This window comes from Poecilia formosa, unplaced genomic scaffold, assembly GCF_000485575.1.
Source record: "Poecilia formosa unplaced genomic scaffold, Poecilia_formosa-5.1.2 Scaffold48, whole genome shotgun sequence".
NCBI lineage: Eukaryota > Metazoa > Chordata > Actinopteri > Cyprinodontiformes > Poeciliidae > Poecilia > Poecilia formosa.
In genome coordinates this window covers 894,419-917,588 of record NW_006799987.1, presented here as the reverse complement: position 1 = coordinate 917,588, position 23,170 = coordinate 894,419, and the positions used below count along the sequence as shown (strand labels likewise).

Genomic DNA, 23,170 nt, shown 5'->3' with positions numbered 1-23,170 from the left:
GACCCTTCAGAATAAGAGAATAACAATTTTAAGATCAATTAATTCCCTATTTATTTTCCTATTTATTTATTTCCTATTTATCTAATTTACTATTATTTTTATGAAGAGGCTATTTTAACCTGGGTTACATGTTCTTAAAATTTTCCTGTGTAAATATCCTTTTTGAATTGAGGCACATGTGGCTTTCCATACAGCTCGGTGGTTCAAATCATTCTTATGCTTATTTCAGGTCTTTAACGAGTTTAATCAATAATAACAAAGTGAAATACTCTGAATGTTTTTGTGCTCTTCAGTTTAGTAATTTTAGACCATAAAGACCAGATTTGGAAAACCCATAGACGGTATTTGTCTTTTAGCTCTGTAAATCTGTAAAACAGCGTAAAGTCAGTGCGCCACAACTATATTGATCTCTGTCAAACTTGAATCTGCAAAGAAACAGCCTTCAGTGCAGGATTATATCAACTAAAAATGAACCACTCTAAGAAGTTCATTTGATCAATTTAAGCAACAAAAGTCGTTTAACTTGAGTATTATTGGTAGCTTATTTATTCAACTCTGCTTGAGTTGCAGTAAAGCCTCACAAAAGTCGACAAACATGTTCTCATTTGACTTCGCGAGACAACGCCAACTCAAAGTCAGATATTATCTGTGGGTCCAGCAATCAGGGCATCTCAGTAAATCACCAAACAAACTTATCAATAACTGGTAATCTACACTACAAATACTGTAAAATTTGCACCCAAACGCGTCACTTTGCACAAACTAATGTAAATATTGACACCCATATGCGATCCGACCTGAACTTCCAGACACCTGTTCCTCTGACAGGTGAAACTTTCCCGCAGCTTTCAGCTGCACAACACAACACTGAAACAAATCAACGCGATGAGTCAGATTTCTTACCGACAGCGCAGATGAAGATTGTTTACCAGTCGATTTGTAGTCCGGTAGACTCATCTTGGTCCTCTGAAAGTTCAGGTGGGACCGAGGAGTGGAGCAGGTAGCAGCTGGGGGGCGTGGCCTAACCCGGATCCAACCATAAGCTTTAGAACGCTGGGAAGATGTCTCACTCTGCTGCATTTTTAGAAACCGGTCTGAAGAGTATCTCAGCAGACAAATGAACATTTAGCAACTAGGGTTATTAAGATTTACTCATAAATCTAAATAAATATTTAACATAATAAAAAGACACGGAGCAGACAAGATGCACAAAAATTACACTTGAATGGACACTAAGTTTTTATTTTTTACTAGTGTTAATTTGTAATTAAAAGCTACATTTTCTATTACTAAAATATGGAGCACTATATTTCACAAACTGATCAAATTAATGCACTTCAGAATAAAATGTCACTTAAAGGTATATTTTTCATTCCTATATTTATAAATGTACAATGAAAACTATGCGTGTTCATCATAAATTTAAACAGCAATAAGATTTCCCCACTCAGGCCCTTCAAACTAGCAGCAGCATTTAGCAAATACCTGATAGAACTGCACAACAATTTCTTAGTTCAACGCTAGGAGCAGTTGTAACGGCATATGAGGAGCATATATAATTAATTCCTGAAGGCGAAGTTCTCTGTTCTCACCGGTGGGTTCTCTCAAGGTAATCTGGCTTTTATTTACAGTCCACAGTATGACATCTACAATTCTGTAATGTTAAAAATACTACTTGCTTAATTATTCTTGATCAGTTGTTCCATGGGGTGTAGATGTATTAATCTCCATCAAGAAAAGTTCACAGGTACCACCACTGATTTTGTTCAGAAGCTATTTTACCAACTTAATGATGTAACAAATTAAAACCAAGTGAAGCATCTCAACTCTCCTCTCAGATGTCTTGCTGTTTTAGCCAAACTATTTACCTCCAGCCACACCCACATTCTCTTTATTGTTTTTATTAACTTCTTCAGAGCAGAGCAGCTTTACTGAAGTGGTTTATCAAAAGACCACCTCATATTATTCTTTATATCCCTACCACTAACTAATATATGTTGAGTTGTATCTAAACATATTTTCAGCGCCAGATGAAGCTGGACGTGCGAGTCTTTTCATATTTTTTAATTTTACACCTGATAAGTAGGGCGAGACAGTAAACCAATAGAGTATATCGCGGTAACGGAATATTCACTGAACCAGAACCGCACAGCATTTTGGGTGACATTTGCACAGTTAAGGCTTGTAACCGTATTAATGTTTGGTTACCTAGCAACTCACTCGTTCTTTGGTTACCTAGCAACAGCCTGTCGAGTAACTTGCGGTGTAGTTGAACTTTTTGCCACCGTGACTCGTCATAACTGCTTAAATAATCGGCTTTGCCTTTTATTTTCTTTCTAAATCAGCTGTCAGTGTTATGTTTGTCTCAAAAGTGATAGCCGTTTAATAATAGTAAATGTGGATATTTTGTTTTTGTGTAAAAAGCCAATATAAAAAGACGTGGAATACAAAGATGAAAAAAACTGGATCAGACAAATGGCACAAGTTTGGTAGCATTTCACATATTTAAAACAAACAAAAACCTACTCAATAATTACTGATGTCAGCTGATATGTAACGCTTATAATGTTGATGCGTTTTCAGCCCCACTGAAATGCTAAAGTTTTGAAAGAAAGAAAAACCAAAACTCAAAAAGTGTATTTTCCAGATTTTATTGTTTTGTACACAAAAATGCCAGAGTCTTCAATCCATCCAGTAGAACGGTTAAAAACCTGCAAAAGCAAAAAAAAAAATCTAAATTAAAACCAGTTTCACTTAACATATTACATAAATAAAATAATTAACAGTTCAGTAAATTCTAAACTTCTCAGTTTTCTACAGTTTTTACAGAAATGTCTCCTATTTTGCACATTTTCAACACACAGTGACCATTTTTTGTGCGTTTTCAGCCCTTCTCAGACAAATGCCTCGATGTCTTCAACTGAAACAACCTCACTGGTCTGATGGACCGGAGCAGGACCACAGAACGTGAAACTGAACCGGTCACAACCAGAACCAGACAGAGACCAGTTCCGACTCGTCATCGTCTCATCATTGAAGGGACACAAACAAATACTAAGAAAAATACAAACATTTTCCTTAAAACTCGCTTTTAATTTGAACTACCAATTGGACTTTTTCTGTCTGAAACGGATTTATGGATTTGTTTGTGTTTCCGCTTGTCAATTCAGCTTTTCAGAAATGTTTTTATTTTCTCCAGAGGTCTGAAACAGAAGAAAATCTCTATTTATGCATCATTTTATTATCAGCTCCTCCTAGTGGAGACATTTAATACTATCTTTAATTTCCCAAGTTCAGCTGATTAACTTCAGGGCTCAAACGATTAAACGCAATGAATCGATTATTGAAATAACCGTTGACTAATTTAGTATTTGGTTATAAATGTATATATATATATTTTACATTCAAGATAATAAAAAAAATCTCTGTAATTATGTTTTAGCCAAAACTCCTCAAGTGGTGTAGTTTTAGCTTCACCTGGTTCTGACTAAAGAAATGCTTTTATTGCATTTTAGAGAATAAAACGTTTTTCTTCTTTAAAAAAGCAATTTAATTACCTTTAATTTTATTTTTTAATGCATTTTCATTTAAGTGGTTAAATGAAAATTCTGCAGAATGTGACTTTTTTCTACCAGATTGTCAATAGATTAAATACAGTTAATGCAGTCCTGATCAACTCATCTCTGTAAAATCATTAAATGTTGCCATATTACTACAGTGGGAGCCATTTTTCAGTCACCTGACACTGACAGGACCCAGAAATCATGCAGGACGCTTTTATTATTTCTGCATAAACTAAAAGCTTGCCTTAGCTCCCACATGTTTTTTTTTCTTGAACGATGAAGAAAATCAAATTCTTTAATGATTAAAACTGCACATGAGAATCCTCCGGCTCTTCTTACCCTCTTATGCGGTGGGTACAGCAACTCCCTGGGGCATGACGGGCACCTCGGGCTTGGCCCCCTTCTGCTCCGACGTGGGTGTGGTGGGCAGGTTCTCCTCCTTGGGCTCCACGATGCTGACGTGGTCGGGCAGCGGCTTCTTGGGGCCGATCTTACCGCTGGGGTCCCAGGGCAGCATGATTTTCACCTTGATGCCCAGCACACCTACAGAACAGAAAAACGACGACTCAGGGTTTGTTCGTCTCACTGAAACCAACAACTCATTTTGACTTTTACTGCAGTAAAATTCAACCAGTTTCAAGGCAAGGAAACTTTTCCAGCACCACTTTGGAGTTAAAAACACCACAAATGAACTGAAAGAAGAGTTTCAATTCACCATCATATCTCATTTACTGTTATTCATGAAGTCTTGTGATAGTATTCTACATTTTATAGCAGTGACAAGATAAAATAAAATAAAACAAATTATGTTTTGGAATGTCTCTTTCACACGGCTGACACACCTGACTGGTCTGAGAACAAAACACGAATTAAATGTTTAAAGAGAATATTCACAAAAAATTACAAAAGAAAAATCTGCGTGCTCTTTGTTCCTGAAAACACACATCTTGAAGTTAACGGTTAACATGTTAACTTCATGTTAACATTATTACGCCCCGGTATGTTTGCATGCAAAACCATCAATAAAAATATTAATTAGTGAAGCTTCCAGTTTGGATACCAACAACTTTCAAGGACCGTCTGCAGAAATCAAGCACTTTCCAAACCTTGAAAACACCAAAGTGAAATCATCTGGTTTGTTTCATCAGCCTGGAGGGTCAGGAAACGGGCCGGTACTCACCCTGCCTCAGCAGGACATGGCGAACCGCCGTGTCGACGTAATAGTTGACGGGGTCTCCGCTGTGGATCATCAGGCCGTCCACGAACTTCATGGACTTTGCCCTCTGACCCCTCAGCTTCCCGGAGACCACGACCTCGCAGCCCTTGGCGCCGCTCTCCATGATGAATCTCAGAACGCCGTAGCAAGCCCTGAAAGCAAATAAACCACAGAAAAATCTGGTTTGCAACAACTGGGTCTCAGAAAAACTGAATCATTTTCAGGAATTTTATTGCAAATTTGGAATAAGAGCAGCCAGGTTTGAACCGCTAACTGAATTAGCAACAACACAAAAGTATTAGCTTTAATTTAACAACTCCAGCAAATTATTAATCGGATTAATCAATTAATGAAATGATCATCAACTAATTTAGTAAAACATATTTGAACTAGATTATGTAGACTCAAAAAAGGTCATTTTCTACAAGAACAACATATTCAGAGCAGTAAATTCACACCCTTCTCAGACAAATGCCTCGATGTCTTCAACCGAAAAAGCCTCGCTGTTCTGCTGGACCGGAGCAGAACCACAGAACGTGGATCAGAACCAGCCACCAGAACCAGACAGAGACCAGTTCCGACTCGTCATCGTCTCATCACTGAAGGGACCGAAGCTGAGCAAACATTTAACAATTAAAACGTTTAGAGGATTAAAACCTGAAGCTCAGCAGAACAGCCTGAACTGATCCAAAACCAGGTTAACTGGGTTCTACAAAACGACTACAAGATTCAGTTCATTGGTAAAAAGTCTCCTGTAAACAGACATCTGGGTTCATCTCATAAAGTACCACGTTTAAAGTCGTCAAATTGTCGGTTTTTATAACCAGTCAGAGTCGGAATATATAAAACTCAGTTCTAACTGAGTTCATCTGTTTCTAAATCAGATAAATTAGTATTTTTCATCAGCTCCTCCAGCCTGAACCTCTGAGTCCTGGACGATGTTTTCACACCCGATAGTCCTGAACTACTGAAGGAAACAACAAAAACCTCTAATGACGACACTGAGCTCAACTTCCCTCCTCAGAACATGTTAAAGATGGAGTAGAGTCAGATTTTAACGGGTTTAGGATTTCTCTTTCATCTTCTGCAAAATCATTTCTGGTTTGTTTTGGTTGTTTTACCCAGAATGCCCTGTGCTGTAATCCACTTCCTGCTTTTGGAGCGCAGCGTTCACTCAAGGCTTTTAGGCGGATCAGAGTTTGCTTGTTTGGTTCGCATTCACACCTCCCCAAACGAACCAGACGTTTTAGTCAAATGAGCTGTAGTTGGATTAAAGTGATCTAAACATGGCTGGCGTGAATGCAGCCTAAATCAACAGCAACAAAACTAGCAGTCGGGTTTGTCTCAGCATCTCTCGTTGGTTATTGAAGCTCTGCTTACCTTCGCACTGCCAGGCCTCCCAGCAGCTTGTAGCGCAGAGACTCAGCCTGGGCGATGGCACAAAGACCACGGGTGGCAACTTTCTCAGCATACAACTGAAAAAAGAAACAGTTCAAACGTAGTTAAACATCACACGTAAACTGCATAAATTAAAAAGTCTACACTCAGTTGGAGTAGTTAAATTAAATGCACAGATTTATGTAAATAAGCTCCTAGTTGTGAAACTGGTTTCTGCCCTTCTCAGACAAATGCCTCAGTGTCTTCACGTGAAAAGGAACCCTGGATCTGAGGAACTGGAGCAGAACCACAGAACGTGGTTCTGAACCGGCAACCTGCAGAACCAGAGAGGCTCCTGTTCCGTCTCGTCATCGAATCATCACAGAAGGGGAATCAGTGATTAGAAAAACTTTAGATGCTTTAAAGGGGCAGTACTATGTGTTTTTCAGGCACATTGTGCCACTTTGCAGCACCATCAATTAACTGTGTTTCCCTCAGCTGTTATATCAAATATGACAAATTTGACTTTGTAATTTAACGCCTTGAACTTGGGCCTCTGGAAAACCTCCTGCTGTTTCTGAAACTCCTCCTCCAGGAAGTCATCACTTCATGGCTCTTCTATTAAACGTTTAACAACGTTTTTACCAGGTTTTTGAGAAGTAGCTCCTATAATGAGCTCAGCAGCTCCACCAGGTGTTTGCTAATTGCTGCTGGCTAGTCTGAAGGAGCTGAGGGGGAATATCGGTGGAGGACTGCTCTGTGAGGTGGAGGCTCAGAAACTTGTAAACTACATAAGAGGAGGAGCTGTGCCTCGAAGGCGGGGCTAGGTCCACCAAGGCGTTTTTCACAGCTGAATGGTTGCCATGGAGTCTAAATGATTTCTCAAACATGCATCAAAAAATTCAAAGGAAGAATTCAGTTATGTCTGTGATGAGGGAATAAACCTCAGGAAAGTTGATTTAACACGATACCGCCCCTTTAAGAAAAATGCAAATATCCTTTCTAAATAGTAGAGAATGATTCCTAATAATGCTTCTTCTGTTTTAAATGATCCAAGTCCAGTAATCCAGAGCTGCCATTTTGCAACTGACTGTCTCAGTACCGGGCCAGAACATGAAACCATTTGACTGAGCCTCCAGGACAGAAGTTCTGGACGACTGGACTCGGTCATCCCTGACCTCAGCGAAGGTCGTTCTGCTCGGCTCACCTCCACGCTGCCCTCAGGGAAGCCGAACCGCTTCTGGACCACAGCGGTCAGCTCTCTGATCCGACGGCCCTTCTCTCCCAGAACATTCTGGGTCCTGAAAACAGAGAAGAAAATGTTTCAAAATGTGCCGTAGACAGAAGAAACCAAACATCCTCTTGGTCCGGTACAGTTTCCTACTGGACTGGGACACCTGCATCATTAGAGCTGTAATAAATGTGTATTTGGAGGTTAAAAACAAGAATTGTGATTAAAATTAGATGATTTCTTCTTGGTTATCAGCAGGTTAATTACAAACAAAAAGAGTACAGATTGGTTAACTAAATGGTCTCTCTACAAATCCAAAGCGAGTCGTAAACTCTGATGACACCAAAGAATATCATGAATTTTTAAAATAATCTGCTCAAACAAATCCTGGACACACGAAGAGAAATTATGTAATCTCTCCACTCTACCTTAGTACAGTCGATTATAAAAGGAGGTATCAACAAGCAACAACAAATAGCCATGTCACAACAAGCAATTAATCACATTACAGATTAAAATAAGATCCATTCTGATTATTAATATTTTTTAAAAGGCAGTTCTGTTTAGAGACGTCATAATCCATTTTATTTATGATTTCAGTTGTGTTTTTCCTTTTTATTTATTTTTGGTTGTTTTTCATTTTGGATATTTAAGGTGTCTCTAGTTGCAGTGTGGAATGTTATGTACAAAATTAAAGTTTATTAATCCTTATGAAGGAAAACATGGGAATATTAAGCCACCATCATTATCAATAAACTACTTGAAATTGGTCAAAACACAATATTGCCATTCACAACAAATACTAATTGGACAATTTATCGTCCAGTAAAATTGGTAATGGTGACGGGCCCAACAACTGACAGCAAACCAAAGGAAGAGTTACAGATATGCTGAAGGAGAGTTAATCACCTTGTGGCCAGGATGATGATCTCAGTCCTGGTTGGGGTCACGCGCACCTCCACGCCGGAGTAGCCGTCCTCAGCTAGCTCACGAGTCAGGAACTCGTTCAGCTCGGCCTTGAAGATACCGTCTGCGACGAACTAACAGAGAAAAAGGCAGTTTTTTTTTTTTTTAAACACAATTATATCAAATCAGACAATATTGGATCCTGAATAATATTAAATTCTGCAAGTGTGCCTGCCAGATAGTTATAAAGGGTAAACTGTCTGCAGAGCTTACATTTTAAGACCATAAATCTAATGGTGATCACAGAGAAGGGATCAGTGTACAAACGAATAATTTCAATAGAAAACACCCACAAAGAACCAGCTATTAAATAGTTGAAACTCTTTATTGCAACAAATCACTGCTCTATAGCAAATAACACTGAAACATTTTTAAGAACTCAAGCAACTGTCAGTGGCTTAATTTGCAGACTTTTCCATGATTGTGAACCAAACTTTAATTATGAAATCCTATTGTCCACCATATAAAGTTCATATTAATTTTAATTGGTGCAAATAAGCCTCACAAATCCTCTCTAAACCTTTACTATTGGGTTTTACCATTTTTATTAATTGTAATTATGGCTTATGATTTACAATATTAGGAGCACGGGATTGTAAGACATTTTATTCTAGCAATCTGACACAATAAGAGTAAAAACACTGCACAAATATTAAAAAGCACACTAAAACAATAGCAGTTGGATTTGATTGTTTTTAATCTTCAAGTATTAGCCATAAACACACAATAACAGGCTTCACAAGTCAGCTTTGCTGACAAGAGTCCTAAGTTATGCTTGGTAAACAAATGAAGCTTAATGTAAACTATGTATTTCTCCTATCTATTTGGCATAAGCTCAGTATCTTTACTTCAAACTGTAGCGTATGTATATACAGACAGACATTTTTCTGTAAAATGTAACGACGACGGTGTTTCACTAAATCGCCAATAGCTTTTTGTATTTTAATTATTCCGCCATTAGACTAACTGACCTGATACAAGTCAGAGAAACGTATTAAAATGCATTTACGCTGTCTGACCACACATCTTGGAACAGAAACTGGGAGTTATTTCAGAACTTTACTGCGGCCCCGGCGAAATGAGCCATGCTAGCTATCTAAATGAGGACGCAGCACCGCCGCAGCATCTGGACCAATCCTCCCCGTATCGGAGCTGGACCGATCCGGATGACACCAGAACCAGTAGGAAACACGTCTGTTTCACTCAGTCTGGGTCCATTTTAACAAAATACCCCTGCCTGTGCGAGTAGAAAGGGGATAAAACGCCGCTAACCTTCCTCTTCTTGGAGATTTGCACCGCCATCTTCCAATAGGCCGTAGACAGGAAAGGACCCAGGAAGGATGCGGAAATGCTTTTATAGTGAACAGACAAACTTCCGGTGACGTTTTATTCAAGTTAATGCTGGGGAATGTAGTTTTCAGCCATTTCAAGGTTGACTCGAAAACAAAGCATAAAATAGAATTTGGCGTGAAATGTGGGCAGTTTTATTTTTTTACGCTTTAATAAATAAATAAATTACAAAAGACATGGCCGCTGAGGAGTTGGTGGTAAAACTTGCTTTAATTTTTCAAACACAACAGAAATATACAAACAACGTCAACAGCCAGGCATTTAGGCACTCTTTTCTTTTTAGTTGCAAGTATGTTAGCAACGTATTTGCTTGTTGAAGCCAGTCTAATTTTTTTTTCATTTCTGGAATGATTCACGTATTAATTTTACAACTTAATCAAAAATAAGCCAAACAGCAGGTACACAAATAACTGCGTTTATTCCCCAAAGTCTCCACTAGATGGAATCACTTCTGCGTGTCAACTACTTGAAGAGTCAGGAAAAAATGATTTTTGAAGTGGGGTTTTGTTGAAATATTATAAAAAGCTACTGTTCCATGCTATCTATTTATTTAATACATTATTTTTATTAGTAGCTTTCTGTGATAGATGTTCGTTTTAACTTGTTGCAGGTGCTACAATAAAAAAATAACATATCCTTGTTTACTTACATCACCCCCCATACAACGAGCAAAATAATCAATGCTTTCAGTAAATTATTTTGTTACAAATATTTCTGCTTGAAGCTTTAGACTAGAGCTATCTAATCATTTCCTATCATAACCAAACAATTTTGCTTTAGTCCTGAAACAAACGCTGATTGATTTATTTGTTGACAGGAATGAACAAAGTCAAGTACATTGAATACAATCAACTTACAGAAGTGATAGCAAATTGTGTTCTTGTGTTTTTTTATGTCTTATTTTGTAAAGCACTTTGTGGTTTCTGACCTGTAAAAGGTGCTATGTTACTTTCTTGCAAATGATTTAAAACAAAATGATTTAAAACAAAATGTTACCCACCCAGAAGAAAACTTGAAAAACTTCAATCATTTTCCAATTTTTTAAAGCATTAATTTTTATTAGTAATTGCTTTCTACAATAGATTTTCATTTTAACTTGTTGCAGGTATTATCATTACAAATAAAGCGTCATTGTTTATTTATCTTTACTTTTATTAATACCATTTTGTTACAATAAATAATGTTCAAAACATATTTTCTACTCAAACAGCTCCAGGTGTTAATTTTAACAGAAAATATAACAACAATTGCATCTGGTACAATCTGGAAATTAGTTAATCTAATTGATCCTCAGCAGCAGTTATTGGCCTCCTGTGTCTGTTTGTCCCCACCGAGCCAGACGGGGGCGCTGTTGATCTTGGTGGTCTGACCTCTGGCCTGTGTGGAGTCCCCCGGCATGCCGCCTCCCTCCCTGGCGAGCCGCTTGTGGATCCCGGCGGCCATGGTAAGGAAGGCCTTCTCCACGTTGTCTGCACTCTTGGCGCTGGTTTCTAGAAAGGGGATCTTCAGAGAAGAGGCCAGATCCTAATAATGACATGGAAAAGACCAAACATGTTGCAAATTTAGGATAATAGCAACCCCAAAACACACCATAAGCAAGCACCATAATATTGTTATTTATGTTTTGTCTTAAATCTTTAAGCTCTATTCACCTTTATTGGCATTCCTGACAATAATAAGATAAACGATTATCTAAATTTAAAGCCTTTACATTTATAAATATGTTTGTTCAAGCAGGAATAGACTCATTTTTTTCCAGCTCACCTCATAGTTCAAGGAACGGCGGCTGATAAGTCAATGGACGAAGGTTGATTTATGTCGGGCAAAATATTTTTCTTTTGATTTGACCAGCAAATGTGTATTATTATCCAACTAGAAGGCCTTGAGCACCAGATTTTGACTTACAGGGGCAGTAATATGTATTTTCAAGGCACATATTGCCATTTTATAGCACAATCATGTTACCTTCAGTTGTTATAAAAAATTCTGTGTATATTAAATATGACTTCAAAGAAATTTGACTTCATAATTTAAAGCCTTGGAATTGGGCCTCTGCCTCTTTAAGAAACTCCTGCTCTTTCTGAAACTCCTCCTTCAGGAGGCTCCTCTATCAACCTTTTAGTATATTTTTAATTTTTTTTTTACCAGCGTTTCACTTAGAGGTAGCTCCTATAATGAGCTCAGCTGATGCACAGTTCCACCATGTGTTTACTAATTGCTGCTGGCTAGTCTGAAGGAGCTGGGAAGCTTGGAAATTGCAGCTACGAGGAGAAGATCCAATTTCCAAGCTTCTTGAAGGCGGAGCTATGTCCCCCCAGGCGTTTTGCACAGATTAATGGTTGCCATGGAGATTAAATGATTTCTTAAATGTGCATTAAATAATAAAACCAACACTCCAGTTACATTTTTGATGAGGGAATTACATTATAGCATGAAATAAAATAAAAAAAGTCTATTTTATATAATACTATCCTTTTAAAATGTTCTGATATCTCAAAAAGTTTATGATGCACTTCACTTGATCAAGGTTTCCAGAACTTTTGGAGGAGAAACAGGCCCACAGCATCACAGGTCATCCACTATGCATACATAACCTCATACTTCTTTGTTTTTATAATTATAATTTTCAGAGATTGTTTACGTTTGGATTTACTGCATCTGACTCCTTCTGGTGCAAAATTACGACTCATATCTCACATCAATGACGTAAAAAGTCTGATGAAATGTGACATGACCGTTCTGACTGCAAACACTTTGTAACAATCAGACACTGCGGATTTAATACGACATATGGAAAACACACAAACAGCAGAAACATTGCTTGTTACCTGAGCCGTAGCAGCATCCACCACTTTCTTACTGACCAGGTCCGATTTGTTTCCCACCAGCAGCCTGGAGACGTTCTCGCAGGCGTACCGATCTATTTCGTCCAGCCACTGCTTCACATTGTTGAAGGACTCCTGAGGAAACATCCACAGATTCAATGTTAATATTAAAACTTCCTGTTTCACTGAATATTTTGAAAAAACAAACAAACAAAAAAACTCATATTATGGCCCTTGTAGACAGAAAAAGAGGAGTACGTTTCTGTCAAAAATCTTTTTTCTGAAAAAAAATTGTTTGAAAAGTCAAAAATTTGCAAAAAAAACTCATAAATATTTAGATTAATATAAAAAACTTTCTAGAGAAAAACTTCAAAATTTCTGAGTTTGAAAAGTTGAAAATCTTGCTAAAAATCTAAATAAGAGTTTTTTAAGGTTAGTCTTAGAAATTCTTTTAAAAAATTGGAAATATTGTGATCCTAAAGTTAAGAATTTTTGACTTTTGAAACTCAGAAATGTACAATTTTAATCTGTCTTTTTTGAAGAAAATTTGCAACTTTTCAAACTTAAATTTCTGGTTTTTTATTTTTTTTTTTTTTTTTACAAAATTTCTGAAATTAAGTAAAACATTTCTGAGTATTTTCCAGCAATTTTTTGATTTTTCAAACTGAGAAATTTCTTTGGTTTTTTTTTCTATAAAATTTCTGTGAATTTCTTTGGCAAAAGTTTTTTATTTTTTTTTATCTTCAATGGCCCTAATACACCATCGTAAAAACACTCACTAACCTGTTCGGTTACATCGTAAACAATGATGATGCCGTGTGCTCCTCTGTAGTAGCTGGAGGTGATTGTTCGAAACCTCTCTTGACCTGCAGTGTCCCACTGAAGTCATTCACACACAACATTAGCAGGCTTGTTTTAATAGATAAACTTTTTAAAGACAAAGAGCATCTGGAACATTATAAACTCACAATCTGCAGCTTCACAGTCTTCCCATCCATGTCGATGGTCCTGATTTTGAAGTCAACCCCAATGGTGGAGATGTAGCTCTCAGTGTAGGTGTCATCCTGCACCAAGTTTAAAGTGGAAGAGTTGTTTTTCTGTCAATAAGGCCTTGTGATACGTAGCTATGATCAATAGCTTATTAGGGCAATTGCAGATAAAAAAAATTTTTTGTAAATTTTTGCCAAAAACTCTGAAATTTTGAGATCAATTTCAGAAAATTTCTAGAAAAAAATATGGAAATTATCAGAATTCAAAAAGTTTCTGACTTTTTTTTTTGGCAGAAATGTACTTTTTTCTATGCATCATAGAACATAGCCGTATCTTTATAAAACCGAATATCTCCACCATAACTTTTAAAAAATGAAAATGTACACAATGAATCAGTTTCAGAAAAATTTTGATTCACTTTACACCTGCACAAATACAATGGTGTTTTAAATATACCAAACCTATAGGGGGCGGTGTAGCGCAAAGCTGAAACCTACGTCCGCCAATCAGATTGCTTCAAAACAACCGCGACTTCCTGTTAGGAATTAAAGATGGCGATAGGACGTTCGTGTGGAAGGACGGGTATATTGGTTGGACTACTTCTTAATAGCAAATTAGAATATAGAGTTATTAAAACCTATAATAATCTCGACTAGGAATCATGCCAAAGCATGTATGTGGACATATTTGTACATTATTTGTTGCAGAACGTAATGCACAAGACCCTAAATCTCTGAACACTCAAACACAAGTAGTGAGTTTTCTCAAATCTACACTTAGGGCGGAATTGTTATAAATAATTTTAGTTATATTTAGTTGAGTTTTCATGTCGATGAAAGCTCAAAACGCATAGAAATGTATATGTTTTCTCAGATATCCAGCTGTTTGTGGACTAGGCATAGGAATAATGGTCCTTACTGCAAAGCGCAGCAGCAGGCACGACTTTCCGACTCCAGAGTCACCGATGAGGAGAAGCTTGAACAGGTAATCACTGAAGAGACACACAGGCATTTACAAACATTAAAACATAGGTGTGAGATATAAAGTTTAATTATTTTTACCAAATTCCCATAACATAGATACAATTCATACCCAGAAATACAGAGCATCCAGAAAGCATTAACAGCTCTTCGTTTTTTTCCACTTTTTTCTTCTGTTATTATTTAACTTATAACATAGAAAAATGTCTAGTTGTAAGTGAAACTACAGTGAAACTGGTACTTTTTTATCTTTATCTTGCTAAAAAGTTACTTGTAAGTTAACTTGTCATATTTCAAGTGTTTTGCACTAGAAACTAGACCAAACACACTTGGTAAGATTTTGTGTTTTTGCAGTGCAGTCATCATGTTTGGAAGAACTTATGATGTGTGAAAAATGTCTTGTAAGAGAAATAATCTGCCAATGAAACAGTACTTTTACATCAATATTAAGGAATTATTGACTTAAAACAAGCTCCTATGTCTTGCTGAAAAGTTAGTTGTAAATTACTTTTATCTTATTTCAAGTTTACTAAGATATCTGCACTAAAAACTAGACAAAAATACTAGTCCTGATCCAAGGATGAACTCACATTGACTTTAGATAAAAATAATTAAACTGCATTCATAAATGATGGTAAACTATATGCGCCTCCTAAAAACTGCCCAAATTAGCAGCTAAAAACAATTTTTAACAATCCACATCTGTAGTTTCTGACGTGTCTTCCAGTCTATATGTGACCTGAATGTTTTCACCTAACTTTACCAGTCACACATCACATTCAGAGAGGAAAACTTACTATTCAGGATTCATGATTGGTGAGGTTCTTCACACGATTAGACTCAAAAAGAAACCAATCCTGAAACTAAATCCTGAGTGGAGAGAAGGCCAGGGAGTCTCTGGAAATGTTGTGTTCTGGTCCCAGAAGCCTGTTTGTGGAAGTCGGATGCTGTTCTCCGGAGGACAGCAAGCAGAAAACGCTGTCTGTGTCTGACTTATGAGCTGACTGCTTCATTATTTATTAATAAAGTTCAGCTCAGGTTACACCGGGGACAGCACCTGGAACCAGGACACCCAGTTTAACTCGCACCATCATTTTATTTTCTTCCTAAACCAGAACACAGTTAAGCTAGCAGCTTCAGATATTCAGTAAGCAAAGCTTCTGCGCAGCTGTTGTTGTTTATGTGAAGAGCAGCTTCGCTTCAGCTTGTCGACCTGACAATATGTGCAGGGCGACGTCATACGACAGCCGACCAATCGCAGCGCAGACACAAAAAAGCAGGAAGAAAGCAAGAAATGTAGATGCTCAAACATTTCTTACTGAGTTTCTGCAAATCCCTTTATGGGATTCAAGGTTTTATTTCTGCACTGAGATGAAATTATTCAATATGCTGCTAAGTAAACAGCCAGATGCTTGGTGCAGACTTTTTCTCTTTATTGTCTGAATATTTTTAAAGCTTTTAACACCAATAAGCCTGAAAGGTGTAGTGGCTCAAAGCCACCAGAGTTGATCATGGTTGCAGAGAAAAAGTTCCGATTTTAAGGGTGTTTTCTCTCCTGATTTTATGATAGACTTGATTTGATTGCAGACCAAAATTTGTTACATTTCCAGGTCTGCACTATATCAAATGAACCAAACCCTTTGAAAACCTGTTCCCCTGCTCACCTGTGGGGGCGCTGCACCAAGGAAATGACATGAAAACCTCTGAAGAGGACACTGATATCTACAATCTTCTTCATGGAATTTAAACAGAAATGGGGTGGCGTCAGATTTTAGCTGTTGTAAGATTACTCTTTTGTCTTTGGTAAAATACCATGGACCATTTTTCTTCTCAGGCTGTTTTTACCCAGAATGCCCTGCGCTGTAGTCCACTTCCTGCTTTTGGAGCGGTTTCCGGTCTGCTTGGCGTTCACATATGCATTCAAACCGCACCAGAGTTCACTTCAACCGAACCGAGTCAGAGGTTTACTTTTTTGGTCCCATAAAAGTAATATTATGGAGGCATGGATAGTTAATCTGGATTAGAAATAAAACACCAAACGGAACAAACTGGAAGAAAATAATAATTCAAACGGGGGTGATTTTACTGCTGAAAAATAACAAACATGACCAAGCAGCCGACTGAGGACCCAAACTGACTTTTAACATGACTTTTAAACTTCTGCTAATTTGCCTTCACTTTTTGTCTTTATTGTGTTAATTTCTCATATACTTAATATTTAGTGTTTGGTTTGTTGTTTTTCTGTGGTTTTTATCTTTTTGCACTTAGTTTATTATTGAACAAATGTATTGTTTTGTTCAAATCTGATCATTTCTTTTTCTTTATTACATCTTCCTGCATCTCTTTATTTCCAGATATTAATTCCTTCGTTTTTGATCCTTGTTCTTTCTATTTTCCCTCCGTTTTCTGAATTTTCTCTTTCTATATTTTTTATTTATTCATTTTTTTGTGTCCTCCATCAAATCTCCCTTACTTTTTCCATATTCATGTGTTGCTTTTTGTTTCTTTCTTGTCTCCTTCTTTCTTGTTTTCTGCTCTTTTCTTCATCTATTCTTCCATCATTTCTCCTCTTCTTTTGGCGAACTGGCCAGGGGAACCAAATGAAAGTGATTTACTTTAATTCAGCGCCAGCTCCCATGTGTGACCCTCCTGGTCACGGGAACGAGCAGCGAGCAGAGGATTGAGAAGACATGCGATGGCTGAGCAGCTGTGATGGGGTCAGAGGTCAGCAGCCCTGACAACGGCCGGTTGCTGGGACAAGCCGATCCCGATGCGGCACAGAGGTGGGAAAACTGGGGGAAGGGGAAGGAATATAGGAACGAATCGAAACAAAGAGAGAAGGTTAGAAAGCAAGGGGAAGGTCTGGGAACGTCAGAAAAAAGCAAAAACAAAACAAAACTCACAGAGGAACAAAACACGCAAAGGAAGAATCCAAAAAAATCCATTTGCATATCGGCTAATGCAGCAGAAAACAGACAACAGTGGTATAAAATCATTATTTTAAGATAACTAACAACAGAAATTGATGATTAGGCCTTTTGATTTCATCTTGTAAACTTTAGTAGCATTACAGCATCAGTCACAATCCCTCAGTTGACAGTTTTTCATTAGATATGAAATCTACAGCATCAAAATCTCTGACTTTTCTGACATCTTTTGGTGTTTTACACAAAAGCTCAAATAACTTTCATTATTATAATCCAGAAAAATGGGTAATCTTGTAGAAAGCTTACTTTAGATTGATGAAACGAGGTAAACAGTTACCTTCACCTGCAGATATAATGATGCCACTTGCCTGACTCCGTAACCTGACACGCTGCTCCAAATCATGGAATTGGCCACCATTTTTAGACGGGACACCATCAAAAAAACAGTCAAGCATCGTCTCTGCAAATACCTGAAACCGATTTTTATGCCAACATCCGTCATTCTTGTCTGCTTCTTCTTCTTTAAAGCCCAACAAGCCTTTTGTTTCTGGACAGTTTTTGCACGGCTGCTTGGAAAGTTACAAAGTCAAAACTTAACTGCAATAATTTGTTGACAAAAAGAAATGGGGGTTCATTTTTGAAGTCATATTTGTAACATGTTATTCATCCATTTATCAATGTTACACTTTCAAACAAACTAATTAGCAAGCTAAAAATGTAAGTAAGCTAAACATTTATCCTCAAACTAAATATTTAGCTCATCTTTCATTGCTTTTTTTGTGCATATTCATTTTTAAGGCAGATTGCTTTGAGTCTTCTCATGTATCAATCGTTTAGTTGGATGTTTCCCCTTTTACCAATGCAGCATTTTAATTCCTGTTATGATTTTGTAACGATATTGTCGGCTCCAATTGCTGAATAACTTTACAATTGATCCATGGACGGCAGCGTCCATTGTGACATCTACTTTCTTCTTCTTCTTCTGTCCACCTGAAACAAAGATCTGTTAATACCCTAACAATGTTATTTACTTTTTAAGATATGTCTTACAAGGCCTTGATGGTTAGTTGTTTAACACATTGTCATTCCATATTCTTCCTTGGTGGTGCAAAAAACAAAAATATAAAAGTTTGTTCTTACTTGAAGGAGTGAATCTTGTTTGCTTAATAAATGTGTGTGTGTGATCTTGAACAGCTGGACGTCTCGAACAGAGCGAGGAGTGTGAGAGTGTGTTTGTGTTTGTGCGCAGGTCAGTGGATGGAGTTAAACCGGTCATTGTTCCCCATCAGTGAGCGTCCCAGGAGACCGGAGCGAGCTCGGATAAATAGCTGCTTTTCACTATTCACCCTCATTTTACCACGATCCCTGGCTCCTGCATGTGAATCTGTTTAGAAAACCTGTGTGCATTTGTGTGTGTGTGTGTGTGTGTGTGTGTGCGCGCGCGTGTCTGCATTTGGATATATTTAGGGCAGGCAGGCTCTCACATTTCTTTGCAGAACAAGAGAAAACCATTTCCTAGAAAATTAAACATGGAGTTTTTGTCTTTTCTTAGCTCTTTTTCTAGTTTGTAGGTGTTTTAATAGGCCGACCAAAAAATATCTGCACTGTAAAAACACAAAATCTCACCAAGTATTTTTGCTCTAGTGTGTAGTGAAAATATATTGTTACACTTGAAATAAGATAAAACTAACTTACATGTAACTTTTCAGCAGGTTCCTACATTAAATCAATAATTCTTGAATATTGATGAAGTTCTAGTTCCACTGGCAGATTATTTTGGTTATAACATTAGAAAATTTCTTGTTATAAGTAAATATATCTGCCAATGTTCTTAATCAACATTAAGAATTTGTTATCTTAAAACAAGCTCCTAAATATTGCTTAAAAGTTATTTGTATGTTAGTTTTGTCTTATTTCAAATGTACTAAGATATGTGCACTAGAAACTAGACCAAAATATCTTGGTTAGATTTTGTGTGTTTTGCAGTCGTCATTAAAATATTATGGACTGAGTTTATTTATTATATTTTTATGGCATACATGCAGTTTGAGGTTTAGATGGGGAAAGTCCAGATGGTGCTTCTGTTTCCAGGATCGTGTTTTGACCAATTAAGCTCTGAAGACATAGCAGCTATAAAACTTCAAAGAAGGGAATTGGTTAAACTGATTGGATCATTCTTTTATTTTCAGCTTTCAAGAGTTTATTCCATTTACTGACCTTTAATGTGAACTGTCAGTGAAAGTCTGTTTTAATGTACAGATTCAGAATCTGAAGCGTAAATAGTCTGGAAACAGAAAGACAAAGATGAGACAAACTTCATTTAGTTCACTTATAATTGGTCTTTAGAGTTACAGTTTGTGTGATAATCCAGCCTTAGGTTGTATTGCGTATTATTTATTCAAAATACTTGGTAATTATACTTAACCACATTTGTTGTCTTTTTTGATTATTTGAAACATTTGAAAGAGTCAAAAAAAGAAGCCAAATGAAAATAACACACAGTGCTTAATATGTAGAATTTTAAGTGATAGTTTTATAAAAACATTACAAATTAAACATTTTTACCTTTTTTGTGCAAAACAGGCCATGGGAACAACAGACAGTACTGATTTTCTGTTGTCCTTAGCTATTCACCATTAACCTTCAACCATGAGCTTTAAACTTAAGACATAATATTGAACACTTCAAAAACACAAAATCTTTCCAAGTACTTTTGTCTAGTTTTTAGTGCACATTTCTTAGTTCACTTAAAATAAGACAAAACTAACTTGTTAGTAAGACATAGGTGCTTGTGTTAAGTAAATCCTTAATATTGATGAAAAAGTTCTAGTTCCACTGTCAGATTATTTCACTTGTAACAAGACATTTTTCTCATGTCATAAATTAAATAATTTGCCAGTGGAACTAGAACTGGGTTGCTAGGCAACGGACGTGGCTTGGCGGGGGTTGCTAGGTAACGGCACAGTTGATTGTGAAATATGTGAAACATTCTACCAGTCAAACTAGAACTTTTTCATCAATGTTAAGCAATCAGTGACTTAAAACAAGTTCCTTTATCTTACTGAAAAGTTACTTTGTCATATTTCATGTGTACTAAGACTGGAAACTGAAAATACTTGGTAATAGTTTGTCTTATTGCAGTGAACCTTTGGTTTTACTTAAAAAAAAAAATCACTACTAATTATGTTCAGAATGTTAATGTCAACATTATCGCTACCTACTGGCCCACGACGGTTACTACTGCTTCTGTTAGGATTTCTTGCTTTCATTTAAAAATATCCTGAAATGGATGTTGTTTTCCTTTTTTACACCTCTATATTTTATTTTTATGCTTCTTCCTTGTTTCCTGCCTCTTTGTATGTTTATGTCAGTGGATTTTTATCCCTTTTATTGCGTCTTTCTCACTCTTGATGAGTGTGAGCTCCCCATTTTTGCACCCTTCTGCCTCTCCTCTCACTGACAGCTGGTCCTTAGCGTTTTCCCGCCAACCGACCAGCTGTCCATACCAGCCAGAGGTATTTGGGAACTGTGTGTGTGTGTGTGTGTGTGTGTGTGTGTGTGTGTTTTTACATAAGAGGCAGTTCTTTTCTGTCGGTTTCCATATCTGCCCCCCTTTCACGCGCTCACTTCACAGACAGGAAGGAACATGACACTCGCATAAAAAGACCCACTCTACAGCTACAGCAGGAGAGAATGGATACACAATGAGAGCACGCTCTGAACACGCTGAACACACCCACAGACAGCAGCACCAAGCTGGATCGTACACTCCTGCACCTGCTTATTGTGACTCACAGAGTTTTTTTCCCCCTCCATGCTGTCGTCATGTTTTCTTTTGGGGAAAAAAATAACGATGTTCTCTGAATAAGCCTGAAAGAAAGTTGACACCATCACAACACTGAAAATGTTTCTGTTCTGGAGGTGGAGGAAAGAATTTGTGTCAAAACTCCAGAGTCATTTTGTGTATTTAAAAGAAATGAAACGCCCATGCAGCCATTTTTATTATGCTGTATTTTTACTCTTACTTGAGTTAAATTTCTGGATTTTCTACCCACTGAATGAAAAACAAACATGTTTTAACCAGATTCACCAGACAGAAACACCTGCAGTTTTTGTTAAAGTTTCCTAAGTTTTTTTATTAAAGGAAACAGATTTACTTGATTTTGTTTTTTTTTTTTTGTTTGTTATGGGAATTATTGTCATTTTTGTCCTTAAAATACCATAATTTCTATATTTTGGTCTGTCTGTCATTTTTAAATATTAAACAATTAATAATTTGATCAGTTACTTCAGTAGACTTTTTACCAAATACCTTTTTTACTCTTACTTGAGTAATTTCTTGGACGGCTACTTTTTACTTGAGTAAAAATATGTCTAAGTAGTGCTACAATTCTGGAGTGCAGTACCCACCTCTACACATAATAAAAATATAATTTTGCAGTTAGCCTTTTAGCTACTAACGTGTGATACTGTGTCACAAATGATGTAACGCTGCTGTCACTGTGTTCTGCCATGTTGGCTGGTGTTTTCTAAAAGTGCTAAAACTCAGAGCCACACCTGAAGAATCAAAGGAGATAGAGTACATTTACACCAGACCTGTTTAGTCCGCTTTAATCCAACTGTAGTTCGTTTGTCTACAAAGTCTGGTTTGTTTAGTGAGGTGTGAATGCGCAACTGAATTTTGGGTAAATACAACCAAAGCAAACTTGCTAGCCTAGCGCTAGCAGTAGAAATGGCCTGTGGGCTCTAGCCAAAGACAGAGAAATCCTACAATTGCTGAAATCTGGCGCCACTTCATTTTTGTTTACATTTTATGAAGATGAAAGTAGGCCTCAGAGTCTTCTTCAGACGTTTTCATGATGTTCCCTTCAGTGGTTCTTGGTGCAGCGCCCCCACAGGTGAGGAGGGGAACAGGTTTTTCAAAGGGTTTGGTTTGTTTGACAGTGCAGAGTGAAAGTGAACCGCAGCAGTTGAAAATGTAATAAATGTAGCAATTTTGGTCCCGGAAACTTCCAAACAAAACGCTTTGGAAAAAAGTTAGAACTGAGTTTTAGAAGCATTTACATTAAGGGTGTTTTCACACCTGATAGTCCGGTAGACTTGATTCGGTTGGGGACCAAAATTACAAGATTTGCTACGTTTGCAGCTGCTGTGTTTCGCTTTCACACTGCACTCTGTCAAACAAACCAGACTAATTGGCAAACCTGTTCCTCTCCTCGCCTGTGGTGGCGCTGCACTACAAAAAACGAAAGAAAACAACACAAAAATATCTGAAGAAGACGCTAATTGCAACTCCCTTCTTAAAATGTAAATGAAAATGGAGTGGTTTCAGATTTTAGCAGTTGTAGAATTTCTTTTTTGATTTTGGTAAAATAAAACGAGTTATCTCTCCCGGGAGCGACAGACTCACACATTTGTGCTGGTTGTATTTACCCAGAATGCAACAAAGATTTTGGCCAGACTTTTTTATATATTTTAATTTAAACCTAAACAATTCAGTATCTTTTTCCAAATCCTTCCTGCTTTTTGGGAATATATCACCAAAAAGAATAGACTATTCTCCATTACAAATCTCAAATATTCCCATATTTTTTTCCTATTTCACTTATTGATCATCATCAAATCAAGAACTTTTGTCTCCAAATATATTCAAACCAATAAAACCCTAAGTAGCTGCAGGCATTAAATACCACCTTCAAAACAAAAAAAAAAAATCCTAAATGTGTGAAGTTCTCTAAGTTTTCA

General features: G+C 37.1%; 3 protein-coding genes and 2 long non-coding RNA genes across 6 annotated transcripts in view; 2 read left to right on the top strand and 3 right to left on the bottom strand.

The window, feature by feature from the left end:
- Positions 1-1,040, bottom strand: part of kctd14 (potassium channel tetramerization domain containing 14) — a 9,149-nt gene extending 8,109 nt beyond the window's left edge. The window contains exon 1 of the mRNA XM_007552364.2: positions 904-1,040. Within this exon, the coding sequence (XP_007552426.1) occupies positions 904-957 (54 nt within the window). The 5' untranslated portion in view covers positions 958-1,040. The remainder of the gene's footprint in view (positions 1-903) is intronic.
- Positions 1,041-1,510: 470 nt separating this feature from the next.
- LOC107836316 (uncharacterized) lies at positions 1,511-3,052 on the top strand. The gene is made up of 2 exons (XR_001662199.1): positions 1,511-1,609; positions 2,899-3,052. It is a non-coding gene; the product is annotated as an uncharacterized LOC107836316 (long non-coding RNA).
- rps3 (ribosomal protein S3) lies at positions 2,636-9,706 on the bottom strand. Its single transcript, XM_007552362.1, has 7 exons — positions 9,626-9,706; positions 8,297-8,427; positions 7,364-7,457; positions 6,160-6,254; positions 4,744-4,931; positions 3,903-4,106; positions 2,636-2,711 (listed from the first exon to the last, which is right to left on the bottom strand). Exons 1-6 carry the CDS (start codon positions 9,653-9,655, stop codon positions 3,907-3,909), a joined length of 738 nt encoding a protein of 245 aa, XP_007552424.1. The 5' UTR covers positions 9,656-9,706; the 3' UTR covers positions 2,636-2,711; positions 3,903-3,906.
- Positions 9,707-10,735: 1,029 nt separating this feature from the next.
- LOC103138241 (ras-related protein Rab-1B-like) lies at positions 10,736-15,530 on the bottom strand. The gene is made up of 6 exons (XM_007552361.2): positions 15,296-15,530; positions 14,437-14,509; positions 13,497-13,592; positions 13,312-13,407; positions 12,532-12,663; positions 10,736-11,227 (listed from the first exon to the last, which is right to left on the bottom strand). Exons 1-6 carry the CDS (start codon positions 15,307-15,309, stop codon positions 10,994-10,996), a joined length of 645 nt encoding a protein of 214 aa, XP_007552423.1. The 5' UTR covers positions 15,310-15,530; the 3' UTR covers positions 10,736-10,993.
- On the top strand, positions 13,953-18,886 carry LOC107836315 (uncharacterized). 2 transcript variants are annotated; one of them, XR_001662197.1, is made up of 3 exons: positions 13,953-14,191; positions 14,392-14,502; positions 18,675-18,886. It is a non-coding gene; the product is annotated as an uncharacterized LOC107836315 (long non-coding RNA). The 2 variants fall into 2 exon arrangements; XR_001662198.1 differs by having other exon boundaries at positions 14,064-14,100.
- Positions 18,887-23,170: the final 4,284 nt, after the last annotated feature.